The 14,325-nt window shown below is 33.9% G+C and overlaps 2 protein-coding genes across 2 annotated transcripts; both read left to right on the top strand.

Moving 5' to 3' along the window:
• The first annotated feature begins 1,783 nt into the window (after positions 1 to 1,783).
• On the top strand, positions 1,784 to 5,328 carry LOC131636666 (probable chlorophyll(ide) b reductase NYC1, chloroplastic). The gene is made up of 10 exons (XM_058907279.1): positions 1,784 to 2,235; positions 2,562 to 2,640; positions 2,875 to 3,010; positions 3,246 to 3,320; positions 3,409 to 3,604; positions 3,753 to 3,821; positions 3,971 to 4,110; positions 4,222 to 4,344; positions 4,488 to 4,680; positions 4,787 to 5,328. Exons 1-10 carry the CDS (start codon positions 1,897 to 1,899, stop codon positions 4,970 to 4,972), a joined length of 1,536 nt encoding a protein of 511 aa, XP_058763262.1. The 5' UTR covers positions 1,784 to 1,896; the 3' UTR covers positions 4,973 to 5,328.
• A 3,834-nt stretch (positions 5,329 to 9,162) lies between these two features.
• Positions 9,163 to 14,039, top strand: LOC131636675 (protein FAR1-RELATED SEQUENCE 5-like). Its single transcript, XM_058907287.1, has 6 exons — positions 9,163 to 9,614; positions 9,999 to 12,243; positions 12,330 to 12,410; positions 12,506 to 12,857; positions 13,339 to 13,537; positions 13,637 to 14,039. Exons 2-4 carry the CDS (start codon positions 10,006 to 10,008, stop codon positions 12,797 to 12,799), a joined length of 2,613 nt encoding a protein of 870 aa, XP_058763270.1. The 5' UTR covers positions 9,163 to 9,614; positions 9,999 to 10,005; the 3' UTR covers positions 12,800 to 12,857; positions 13,339 to 13,537; positions 13,637 to 14,039.
• The last annotated feature ends 286 nt before the right edge of the window (positions 14,040 to 14,325 follow it).

Raw genomic sequence — 14,325 nt, 5'->3', positions numbered from 1 at the left:
TCAAATGATTTAGTCTTCCTAAAATACTGGATGGATTTCCTACACCAAGTCTCCCTTCTGAAAAACAAATAGAATTGATATCACCCAATACACACCACACAACACCTCAAAAACTAGCTTTTATGGAAATTAAGTTTGCCCACATGACTTTCTTATCAACCAAAGAGCACTTAGACTACATATTAATCATGAAACACGCATAATTAGTCAGGGCCCATTTCAGACAAGTACCCAAGAGACTCGTACCAGAGAAGGATACAAAGGTCGAAAAGAGACCATCATTTCTCTCAACATACTAAAACTCCAATCACAAAATAAGTTAGCGCACAAGGAGTGAACTAGAGAATTGGAAACTACACTAAATTTAATTTCTTGAATATCTATAAAATCCAAGGAATTAGGCCTAATAAGAACCCTCACAATTCTTCTCTTTATCTTACCCCTTAGACCTCTACAATTAAAGAAACAAATTAACATCAACGAGAGTTCCTTGTTAACCGAGCTTGTTTATGAGACCTATACCTTTTCTCTAGCTCCTCTAATTTCCTTATTTCAACCTCATCATTGAACACAAAAGTACACCTTAAGTGTTTGTTCAAAATTCGTGTAGCACTTTTCTTTCTACCACATGGGAAACCCAAACTAAAGATGTCATTGGAGTTACAAAAAGAGGAGACAACAAAGGAGAAAGATGTGTGTGGTAACTCAACTGATATGTGTGAGTTGAATCAAATGAAGGTAAATTGCATGTCTATAATTTATAAATGACTTACTATCGTTTTTGTTTCCCTAACTTCAGAGTTCATTTTGATCCCTTAACCTATAAAAGATCCATATTGAACCTCAACTCTTCAAAACATACAATTTTAATCATTTTCTTTTAATTAGCGATAGAAAAATTAAAAACCAATCACTAAATTTGTCGCTAATTAAAAAAAACTAACTTAATACATTTTAAAGAGATAAAAGACTAATCAATATTTTTTAAATTAAAAGAATAAAATAAACCTCAAAATTAATATACGGGACAAAAAAAAATACTAAACTTTTATAAATCAATAACTTTAAAAAAAAATCTAATTTAAACTGAAAATTTTATCTAAAATATTATCCTAATCAAACAATTAAAATATAACAACACACAAATTAAAGTAAGAAAATTATGCAGCTTACATAAAATTCATATTAACCTAGCTATGAAAAAAAAAGTCAAGATTTCAAAACCAAATCTAAATGTTGGAACAAGTATCCATCTCATCCAACTTGTTTCAACCAACTTCATCCTCCACACACCCAACTTACACCTAGATTTTGTAATCATTATTCATTCACATGTATTTCTTTCCCCTAACTTAATTATTTTAACTAACTTCAATAATTGACCATAATTTAATTTAATTTTTTTTTTAAAAACCTTAAAAATTGACATCCATATATTTCCTTAACCTTAGTTTTTACAAATTGATTAATGTATTCATCTTTCTCACCATGTTCTTGTTTGTTTTTTTACAACTAAAACATGTCCTAGTTGTTAATTTTCATTGTCTTTTCTATTTCTGTATTTTTCTGTAATCTAAGATATTTTTTCTCTGAAATCTAAATCTAACAAAATTCAAAAAAAAAAAAGAAGTTCATTTTTCACCTCATATAACCAACAAAACAAAAAGCCACGTGTCAAGAGACCCACAATGCCACGTGTCCTTAACCGATGAAGATGAGGTTCCTTAACGTGTGGTCATCACATTCTACTATGTTCCTTCTTACGTTACTATGCCTTGTTACATTTCTCAATTCATTCAGATATTTTCACAAAATTACAAAAGACATGTAACAATAAATAAACCAAACACTTTTTTCTTATTTTCTTCATTAGTTTGTTCCGACATTTTCATCAACATGGCTACAACAATTGTGAAGCTTCATGTTTTTCCAGAGTGTAATCTGAACCAGCACAAGCTTAGGAAGGGATTTGGTAGTAATTCTTCATCTGGGGTGTTTGGTTTTGGCCATAATTTTGATGGGTTGTCTTTGAAAAAGTGTAGGGCTTTCAAGGGTGAAGATGGTGGTGACAGAAAGTTTAGAAATTTGAAGAAAAATGAAGTGAAAGTTGAAAGGAAAAATGGGTTTTGGAGTTCTTTCAGGAATGTTTTGTTGGGGAAGTCCATGAGGAGTTATAAGTTGGATGATGATGAGTATCGTCAAGCTGTTGTTAGGGTTGATGAGGTTCTATCTAAGGTGAGTTTTTTTATGTTTGTTTTGTTCTATTAATCTTGAATCTGTTTGGATAATAGTTTACTTAAGTGCTTATATATAAGTTGTTTCTATAATAGATATTAAAGATTCAATCTTTTGTCATATAATTTATAGTGAAATAAGTTGAAAACAGTTTAGGAAATAAGTTGAAAGTTGAAACCAATAAGTGCTTATCTTGTCTAGATAAGCTCTAGTTAAGCTCTAGATAAGTTCAATTAAGTCAATTCAAATAGCCCTTGTTGTGTTATTTCCTTTTTATCATGTTGAATGTTGAATCTAACTATGTAAAATCTATTTGTGAAAATAAGATTGCTATTCAAATTGGAAGATATATTGTGACCATGATGAGCACTGGTGTCATCCTTGCAATTGGATTTCAGATGTCAGGTTAGTTAACTTTCCTAATTAAGAATGTGTGTTTGAAGTCCGCAAATCCTAGCTCAACTGGCTCGGAAGCTAATATTGCTAGGGTGAACGCCAATCTTGATATTCACAGTTGTGTGTGTGAGTTTCCAGTGGTTATTACTACTTCATCTGTAGACAAAAAAAATGTGTATATGAAAATATTTGCACTTATTGTTATGTGGATATGGAATTAATATTTTTGGAAAATTTGTGAAGGTGGAGATAGTCAGATGGATGCACTGATATGGTATAGTTGGCTTGGAGGAGTTATCATTGGGACAATGATAGGTGCTAATTGGGTGTTGGATGATTATTGTCGCGAAGGTCCGCGGAATGTTGTCATTACTGGAAGGTACATCAACTCAATGCTTTTATTCTAGAAATTCATTTCCATCATTTTTTTGCTATTGAATAAGCCTATGCAATGCATTCAATATACACAATTATCAACGCGGTGATGAGTTGTGATGGATCCATGCGGAAAATCATTTTACACTGACAGTGCATGCCAATTAAAGTCTAGTTTGATAACATCTAAAATTTTCTTTCATAACAATGTTTGTTGCATCTTTATATTGTTTGTGCAGTACACGGGGATTAGGTAAAGCCTTGGCGCGGGAGTTTCTTCTTTCGGGAGATCGTGTAATAGTTACATCTCGAAGGTGGTATTATAAACTTTGAGAACACTTTATAGAGATAGAATCAAATAATATATTTTGTTGCTCACATTCTTGAATTTTGTGAAGGCAGCCCTGAGTCGGTGCAAGCAACTGTCAAAGAGCTTGAGGAAAACCTAAAGGAAGGCATTGCCAATGCAGTTGGCTCATCTTTGACTAAGCTTTCTCAGGCAAAAGTAGTAGGCATTGCTTGTGATGTTTGCGAGACTAACGATGTTCAAAGATTGGCAAACTTTGCACTTAATGAGTTCGGATATATTGACATTTGGGTAAGTATCGTAGTTCTTGCTGTTGAGCATCATTAAGATAGTTTTTGGCACCATATGAAACACTGGACACAACACTATCACTTGTTTGATACCAGACGTGCCGTGAATCTAATAGTTAGTATTGTTTTTTATTCAAATTACTTAACAGATAAACAATGCTGGAACCAATAAAGGTTTTAGACCCCTGCTTCAATTTAGTGATGAAGATATTAAACAGGTATATTTGTTAATGAATAATTTCTTTTTGAAAGTTCGTTCGAATTTCATTCATTCTGTATAAGAATGCGATGTTGTAGAAGTTCTTTTCATGAATAATCATTTTTTTTATCTTCATCCTTAACGTGAAAAGTTGGTATTTTTCTGTAGATTGTCTCAACAAATTTGGTCGGTTCTATCCTTTGTACCCGAGAAGCCATGCGTATTATGAGAAACCAAGCAAAGCCAGGCCACATATTTAATATGGACGGTGCAGGTTCCGGAGGTTCTAGCACACCTCTAACAGCTGTGTGAGTTATTCTCTTGAGAACAGTAGTTTCTTATCTTATGGGAGGATGTTAATAAAGCCACTGAGCTTTTTTCGACTTTAGGGCTCATGTACTTTTTCATTTGATGTGTAGCTATGGTTCGACAAAGTGTGGTCTAAGGCAATTTCATGGATCACTATTGAAAGAGTGCAAGCGATCGAAAGTAGGTGTCCATACAGCGTCTCCAGGCATGGTTCTCACAGAACTTCTTTTAAGGTACTTCTCCATTTGCATACTTGTTTTGTTGTTTTGCATGAATCGCTTTCCGAAGTCTTCTTTTCTGTCTTCAACCATACTCTCAGCTTGTCGTGATCGTGCTCATTATGAATATCATTCTTGTGTTTGTGTTTGTCTCACAGTGGTTCAACTGTTCAAAACAAGCAAATGTTTAACATTATATGCGAGCTTCCTGAAACCGTTGCTAGAACGCTAGTTCCGCGGATGCGAGTTGTTAAGGGAACAGGCAAGGCCATCAGTTACTTGACTCCTCCAAGAATCTTACTTGCCTTGGTCACTGCTTGGTTACGGCGAGGCCGCTGGTTTGATGATGAGGTATGTAATGGTTGTTATTCTGTGATCAAAAATTGCATGTTCTGTTTGTGTACGCGCCGTACGTTTGAACTGGGTTTCTGTTCTAACACATGCATATATATTTCAGGGAAAAGCATTATACGCAGCCGAAGCAGACCGACTTAGAAACTGGGCCGAGAATCGCGCACGGTTCTCCTTCACCGACGCAATGGAAATGTACACAGAAAACACTTGGTTATCAGTCTTCTCACTCTCAGTTGTCTGTGCCTTCATAATTCTTTCTAGCACTGCCAGCAATTTACCAGGAACATAATAATATCTTGATGATGCAAACTTGAAAGTGCAAAGTGCTTATATTGTAGAGGCATGCAATTCATGCCTTAAATCATCAAAACAAAGTAGAATGAACCTAAACCATAAAACAAGGTGGATCATTTTTTCCAACATGTCCACCTAGACAACTTCAAACAGTTATCTTTTGACAATTTTTTTTTAGTTGTTTTGTAATCTTTTGTGGTATGTGTATTGTGTAAGATCCATGTATAGGCTTTAATGTAATCAAGCATTCCCCATTGTGATGCTTATAGTCATAATACCAAGTTATGTACTGTGTAATGTATAGATTTCATTAAATTTGTAGACTGTAATATGATCTCATTTTCATGCTTTGATGTTAGTGTTTATGTTAAGGCATTACATGTGCTATGACATGTGATTGTTTCACATAACAGATCATATGAAGCATGTGCATTTGAAAGGTTGCATTTCCGTTCTAGGACCTTTTATGTCTTCAACCCTTTATGTCTTCATGTAATTTAATATTATGTCTTCATGTAATTTAATATTATGTTTATACATTTGCGTGATCCGAGTGGCATTTTCCGGAATTCGCTCTTGCAATGACAAAAGTATGTGTCTTGGTGGAACATGACGTTTTGTCAAATCAACAATATAATGTTGCTCATTTGCATTTAGTCGATCTACAAGCGAATGACCTTCAAATCTATCTGGTAAGTCATGGCTGTGAAGTCCACATTTTACATCAATCTTCCATCTAGAACCATCTTTTAATGGTGTTGACCTAATTTTGAAAGACAACCTCATTTCTTACTAGCACTTTGTGTTTCACTATTTCCTTAGTATTTTTCACCTCTAGCACAACCAAATATTAATTTGTCAATCCTTCCTCTCTTGCTTGTTTTGGTATCTAAATGAGTTATTATAATCATAGTTTTATTCCTGATTTCAACTTTCCTAATCCATCTTGTCGTCTCTTCTCGAATAGCAAATCTTTATGTCGTTGAAAATATTTTAGTGGTATATATACATGTATGATTTTTATCGCATATCATCAAAGAAATATCCATATCTATTAACTATAAATTTAAAAAAATTAATAAATGAAAAAAATTGCGTATAGGAATTCTTATCATAAAGAAATTTGGTTGGTAAATAAATCATCGCCGAAAAACATGGATGAATGTTTTTTAGTTAATAGTATAACGAACTAGAAAATACAGAGAGAAGTTATCCGATTCAAAATTGTGAACCGGATTTCTACAGAGAGAAGTTATCCGATTATAAATTGTGAACCGGATTTCTACAAAGCAAGTTATCCTATATGTGCAAAAAGTGAATTGAAATTAATTTAGCAGTTTAGAACCTTAACATATCAAAATTTTGCAGTGTGAAAAAAAGTGAGTGCCGGAATTAATTTAGCAAAATTATCCAATTTAGAACCTAAATATATTGAAATTTTGCGGTGTAAGTTATCCTGTATGTGCAAAAAGTGAATCGGAATTAATTTAACAAAGTTATCTGATTTAGAATCTTAACATATCGAAATTCTACTGTGTAAATTATCCGGTTCACATGAGTGGGATTACACAATTATCAATTTTAGATGTCTCAGATGAATGATAAAAAATAAAAAATAAAATGAATGATAAAAAATAAAAAATAAAAATCAAATTAAAAAAGGGTAATTTTTAAATATTTTTAAAATTATTGTAGTAGGAAGATAAGTGTCTAGGAGAATGAGATAAATTTTCCAAAAATGAAATTGATTCTTCAACAATGTGACTCTATGACTTGACTCTAAAGTACCATTGACGTTTGTTTGTCATATCCAATATCCCCAATGGATTAGGTAGCAAAATCATTGATCCATACTCAACTTAGGGTTCCATTCTGTCCCCAGAAAAAAGAGACCCTACACAGGGTGTTAATTTCTTTGAGCTATAATGCTGAAAATTAAAAGAACTCAATGCTAAAAGACCATACCCATAAAGTTATCTTAGTTTCTTTGAACTAGACAAACAATGAATTGGGTCCCAACACCATTCATAATAAAGTCAAGAACTCAATCCTATCCTTCTTCTAAAATATCTAATATAAACCTTTTTTAGTTTGAGAAGATTTACTCATATTCCTAGTTCCTACTTTTCCATACCACACAAAGAACATTTTATCATGTAAAAGTATATCTATCATCACAGCGGAGTCAGAAATTTTAAGAAGTCTGGAAAAAAAATTTACATTCTGGTTTTACTAATTTCGTCATTGATTTTATCCAAAAATTTCACACCTTATTTTTACAAATTTTATTCTTAATTTTGTCTAAAATTACTAATTTTTGTCTCTGGTGTTGTCTAAAAATCGACTACTAAATGAGAGAGTATACAACGAAAGGAAGGTTGAGCTCGGACGCGTGTCCGGATTCGCTGGGCTGTTATCATATTTATTTAGCTTCTTTAAATGAATTCATTCAATTTTTTACATGATTTAAACAACTCAATTTCATTTTTATAATATTCATATAATTCATTAAAAGATTTAAAATGAATATACCAACAAATTCCACATATACTCCACATTAATACTAATATTTTTATAATAAACTTAAAAAAAAGAATATTAATTTTCTTTCACCAACAAGAATGGCCTGTAATGCCAGCCTCACCCACATGTTGGCGTGACATGGCATACAACTTGGCAGCAAAATGAAGAAAAAAAAACAAAGTTAAATAAATATATTTTCCATGTTCATCCAACAACATGCACAACAATCAATTTCTCACTTCATTAAAAAATGTATAACAAAAAATTAACAAATATATATATGACAAACATTCTTCGTATATATTGTCTGTAAAATTAGAGTATATATAAAATAATGTTGATCAGCTTTTTAGGTTCATATAATACTCATAGGTTCTGGCTAATATTTTCAAAACAAAGATGTCTTGTGCTTTGTTTTTGTGTGTGTCGATTATCAAGCACATTATTAGTAATTTATGGTAGTTTCTTTATTAATTAGCAATTTAGCATACATTCAAATTTAAGTGCATATATAGGGTAACCAAACACGATATAAGTATTAGCATAGATATAAAAAATCTTCAAGTTAATCACCATTATCCAAAAGTTTTGAAAGATATTACCGCCGACTTCAACAAGAATAAGAGTTGTCGTCACCAAAATACCAAGAAGGTGACCAACATCAAGATCATCAACTTCATACTAGAAAGCACATATGTCCACAATATTTTGTATACTTGTGTGATACTTGTCAAATTCTTTGAATTCCAATCTTTCAATGTTCCTATTATGAAATCGGTGTTAGTGGTACTTTTTCATATCATTCATAAGATATATTTCATTAGCATTTAAACGGTCAAGAACGTCAATACCATCTAATTCTATAATATATCTTTGTTGTGAATACCACATCGAACCTAAACACCCTAACAGCTATCACTAGACGTTTATCTTAGCTTAATCAATCGAGGATACCAAGATTGTATAAGGTCTTTACTCAATATTGATTATGAATACCACGTCGAACTTGAACACACCAACTGTCACCACTAGGCATAGATCTCAACTTCAATGACTAAGGATATTAAGATTATCTAACGTCTTTTTTACATGTGACAATTGAATTTGTATTGTTTTTAAAATTTTCGTCTTTCTCACAACCAGGGGCGGAGCCAAGGCCCAGCGAGCCCGGGTAGGCGCCCGGGCTCAACCCCTATTTTCTTTGTACTTTCCCCAATTTAATAGTCGATTTTAAGATAAAATCAGGGGCAAAATTATAGGCAAAATTAGTAAAAATAGAGTGTAAAAATTAAAACAGATGAATAATCAATGGTGTAAAGTTTTTGCCCAGACTGCCTAAAATTCCTGGCTCCGCCACTGCTCACAACAGAGCACTAACATGTAACTCTTGTCCATTCTCTTGTTGAATATATCATAGTAAATAGTAACTATAGTAATATCATTATTGTCATTTAATACTTTGTGACCATAATAATACCTTTTCTAGATCGAAAATATATATAAAAAAACATAAACACAATTAAAGCTAACAAATAAACTTATAAAATTCAATCGACCAAATTATAAATCTTAGTTAAACATACCTCTGTAGTTGGTGAGCACTGTATAATTTCTCCACGAGCTTCGCACATTCCGTCTACATCTATTTTTTTGTAGGGAAATTCTACGGTGCATTCGCCCGTTTGACTTCAGTGGTGAAGTCACTGTCTGACCAATCAGAATTAAGCCCTAAGCCCTAATAGTGCCACAGTGGACTGAAGCATTAAATGACCTTATTGACACTTACTGTGGTAATTTTATAGTTTATATATTGCAACTTAGTCCCTAACATATTAATATTGTTTTTAAAATGTAATATTTTTATAGACAAAATCAATTAAATTAAAACAAATTAATCAACTCAACAAATTAATCAACTCAACAAATTAATCAACTCATCTCCATCTCCCTCACTTCATCATCGTGAACAGAAATTGAAAATAAAAATTCTTCATCCATCATCTCATCTTGGCATTTTTTCCCAACTACAAACTCAACGCAACAGTTATCGTCTCATCTTGGCATTTTTTCCAAACACTGCAAACTCAACACAACAGTAAGCGTCCCATTCACAGGTTCGTATTGAGCACGCTGCTGCAAATGTAAATGATAAAATGGTTGTTATATTTGTTTGAATAGTTAAGATTTACTGATTTCAAATTGGGAATTAGGGTTTAGGATTGGGAATTAGGGTTTATGATTGAATTTGTTTTATTTACATGGGATTTATATTTGATGATTACGAAATTTTAATTTTGGTGGGTACCTTTGAATCAGGTCGATTGATTTAATAACGTAATAAGGAATTGTGATTGATGCTTGAAATTGTTTTCTGTACATGGGTTTCCTATTTGATGATTTGGAAATTTCAATTATGTTAAGTATCTTTGATTTGAATAGGAAATTAGGTACTGTGATTTATGTTGATTTTTGGTGTGTTAACAAATGTGTTAATTCAGGTTTACCATGAAAAACACCGACCATTATGATTCGTACGACTATCGATGCCGTGACAGTGGTACATCTGATTCTGAATCCGACAATGGTCGGGATGACAGTAATTCGGTGTCCAGTGCGTACCAAGGTTCAAGTGATGGTGATGGCGATGGCGATGGTGATAGTCACGGTGAAAAATTTGTTGAATTTGATGCAGTTGTAGGTGATAGAACAGTGAAAATTAATGCCCTTACTGCTGATGAAATTCGTGCTATGGAATTCGGTACAGTTGATGAAGCTAATGTGTTTTATTTCAAGTATGCTAAATGTAAAGGGTTTGCCATTAGGAAAAGTGATGTTAGGACAAGATCGACTGAGGATGGACAAACAATTATAATGAGGCAGTTTGTATGCAATAAACACGGTCTAAGAGATACAAAACACTTAAGGAGGCTTGATAGAAAAAGAGAACACAGACCTACGACCCGCACTAATTGTCCCGCTAGGCTTCGTGTGCATTACAACCCCCAGAAGGATATTTATGTAGTGACATGTTTTGAAGAGGCTCACAACCATGAATTAACACCATCTAGGTTTGTCCACTTACACCCCATTTATCGTGAGATTACTGCAGCAGATAGAGCTCAAATTGACGGTCTACAGTCAAATGGAATTAGAACTTGTCATATAATGGGGTACATGGTTGCTCAGAAGGGTGGACACGATCGTGTTGGGTTTACAAAGAAGGATCTGTACAATTATTTTGATAGTAAAATGCGTGCTAATATTAAAGATGGTGACGTTGCCGCTGCTATAAATTATCTAACTGTGAAGTCATCTACTGATCCCATGTTATATGGTAAATATGCCGTAGACATGGATGGACGAATGAAGTCTCTTTTTTGGGCTGATGGAAGCAGTAGATCTGACTATTTTTGTTTTGGCGATGTGATTGCGTTCGACACGACTTACAAGAAGAACAAATACAACTACCCATTGGTTATATTTTCAGGGTGTAACCACCACTCTCAGACAGTTATTTTTGGTGCTGCGTTGGTGTCAGATGAAACGACAGAGACGTATAAGTGGTTGTTGGAGTGTTTTTTAGAGTGCATGGAAAATAGATACCCAGCAGCAGTTGTAACAAACGGAGATGGGGCGATGAGGGAATCTATAAAACAGGTGTTTCCGGATGCGACACATCGTTTATGCGCTTGGCATTTGAACAAGAATGCGTCTGAGAATGTAAAGAACTCGGCATTTTTGAAAGATTTTCAAAAAGCCATGTACTCTAATTTTACAAAGGATCAATTTGAAGAGTTTTGGTCAAAAATAATTAAAGAAAACGGACTTGAAGGAAATCCTTGGGTTGCAAAAACGTACGAGAACAGGTCACTATGGGCAACTGCATATCTACGTGAGAAGTTTTTTGGACGTATAAGAACTACGTCTCAATGTGAAGCCGTCAATGCAGTCATCAAGAGTTATGTCAGGAAGAAAGGCTGCATTTTTGAATTTATGCACAATTTTGATCAGGCTATGAGATCTTATAGAAACAATGAACTGATTGCCGATTATAAATCAAAGTTTTCAGAACCTGTGATGACTACTCAACTGCGTGCCCTTGAGAGCCATGCTGCGAATGTTTATACTATGGAGATTTTCAAGGAAGTCAGAGATGAAATAGTGAAGGCTGGATCATTGATTGTTAAGGAAAAGTTAATTCGCAACGGATTTAAGACTTATCGATTTACAAAATATTGTTGTGATAACTATGACGTAGAGGTTGTGTATGATGGTGAAACACTTCAATGTGAGTGTAGGTTATGGGATTCTCATGGGATTCCATGTTCTCATATGTTTGGTGTCATGAAGGAAGAACATGTTAGTCTCATTCCCACCGGTTTGATTTTGTCGAGATGGACGAAGGATGCAAAAATTCAGTACTTGAACATGAATTGTAATGGTTCTGATGATTCTAAAATGATTGAGCTAGCTCGGTTTGGTGCATATTGTTCTGCATTTACTGCCTTTTGCAATGAAGCTTCAAAAAGGGAAGGTGTTTATGGGGAAATAATGGGTGACATTCTGAAGTTACACAAAAAGTATTGCAGTACGGACGATCCTATTTTGGCATCGAACTCAGTTGTAGGTGATCCAAATATTGTGAATAGCAAAGGTGCTCCAAAGAAAAGAAAGAATGACATAAAATCTATTAGGCGATGTTCTAAATGCAACAGTAGAACTCATAATGCAAGGAGTTGTTCGGTAATTTCGAAAGCTATATTCTGTTCGTTTGAGTCAATCTGTTGCTCTTTTGATAAACATAGTAGTTTCTGTTGTATAATTTGCAGGTTGCGGAAAACGCGCCATCTGAACAAAATGTTGGTATGACGTCGCGGCCAGTAACTGATTCATTCAGCCAGGTTGTGAAGGTATTATGTTTTTTTTTAATACAAGCTCTGATATGCTGTATTAATTATAACGTGTTATTATTTGTATCACAAGAATAATTTGTTTGTTAAAACAGAACAAGAATGGAAAAAGAGGTCGCATTGGTGGAAGTAGTGTGCAAAATAAATGTACAGAACCACCGAACTCTCGTGGCGCGAATGTGACAGCGACTTCTCGTGCGGAAGTTGGAAGCACAAGCATACCCATGCCTGCAATGTATGGATTGCAACCCGTGTTGCCAGCGGTACAACCGATGTTGCATCCAATGCATGTACAACCGTTAATCCCACTATATCCAACGACAGTTGCGGAAAATTCGGGTTCGTGTTTCGGTAGGCCACAACGACTGATGAACAATGGTGGTACTTGAACGAGCAAATAAGTAGCTGTAATTTGACCAGGCATGACTTTGGAGGTGATTTTTAGTGGTATGACAAGGTTTAGGTTAGAATACATGCATCTATATAGGTTTTTTGTGTCATAGCATATAGTTTGTAAGTTCAGTGGAGTCAAATCAACACTGATACAGTTTATATGTTCTACTGTCAGTCACCTAATTCTATGAGTGCAGTAGTGGTTATATTACCATCATGCATTAATATTTTTTTCACCTAAAGTTAATGCCATTGAATGAGGTTTAGGTTAGGTGTAACTATACCTATATAAATTTTCCAATATATATAGTAGTAGTACCACCAAGAGAGGAAAAAATAACATAAGGAAAAAAATCTTGTTATAAAAGTGAATTGTTAAGTGTTCTTGCTCTTGAGAAATGTCCAGTGGTGAATCCCACTCAGTGACTTCAAGTGATACGTAATTATGTTTATCATTTGCTTACATATTTGCGTTTACGTATAATTTCATTGTTTGCTTTGTAATTTTAATAGTTGCATGTTTATCTTTTTGAAGGATGGATGAACAATGGGCTGAGTATTTAGGTAATTACGTTTACGATGAGGTTGAACAGAATGTCGATCTCAGTGACATTGAAAGTGATGAAGGTGAAGAAGAGATGGATGAAAATTTCGGTGATCCCGTGGTTGAAGAAAATGGCATTTCATTCAATTATCGTGTCACTGCTGCTTGTGTAAGAGGAAAGAATGTTTTCGTAAGTAATCTGGACCGGTTATTTTAATCAACATGTTGGTATGTTAGATATGCATGTATTGATAATGATTTTGTGCTATGAAACATATATAAAATGCAGCACTTTCCATCTAATGTTGCTGCCGATTGGTTATTGCCGTTGCAAACTGAGATAGACATTGTCGATGTTCATACCGATGCTGTTTACCCATGTGTGTTGAAGACTGGTAGGAGGCCAGGGGAGAGATATCTTTGCTTAGGTTGGTATGAGTATGTTAAAGCAACTCGTCTGAGGGCTGGTGATGTTCTTGAGTGCACTGTGGCAGATCCTCCTACAAGAATGTTTGTTCGTTTTATGATGTAATACGAATAATTTTAGGCGTATAATTAAACTTGGTTGAAGATGGAAAGTAATTTTCTTTGATGTTTTGTTAAGTAGTTGGTATGTAGTTTGTTTTGATGTTGTCTGTTTTGGTGTTGAAATGAATCAAATGTTGAGTTTCATTATGTACGTTTGCAGTGTAATGAAGTATTGTATCTCTTGTGTATAATATTAAATTAAATCTTAGCATTTTGCATCATTCAGTTAGCAGTTTACTCACTACAAATATTTCAGATGAGAAGTTTCTTTTTTCTATAAATGAATAATTTGTTTTCTGATAAATCAAGGCATTAGTAACAAAAGCATAAACAACAACAACAACCATAAATTAGGTCATTAGGAACAGAAACGTGAACAACAACAACCATAAATTAGGTCATTAGTAACAGAAACCTTAATCCGGAAAATACTTTGCATATTCATGCTTT

The sequence above is a fragment of the Vicia villosa genome, unplaced genomic scaffold, assembly GCF_029867415.1.
Source record: "Vicia villosa cultivar HV-30 ecotype Madison, WI unplaced genomic scaffold, Vvil1.0 ctg.001801F_1_1, whole genome shotgun sequence".
Classification (NCBI taxonomy): Eukaryota; Viridiplantae; Streptophyta; class Magnoliopsida; order Fabales; family Fabaceae; genus Vicia; species Vicia villosa.
The sequence above is the reverse complement of the archived record's forward strand: the minus strand, read 5'-3'. Positions and strand labels throughout refer to the sequence as shown.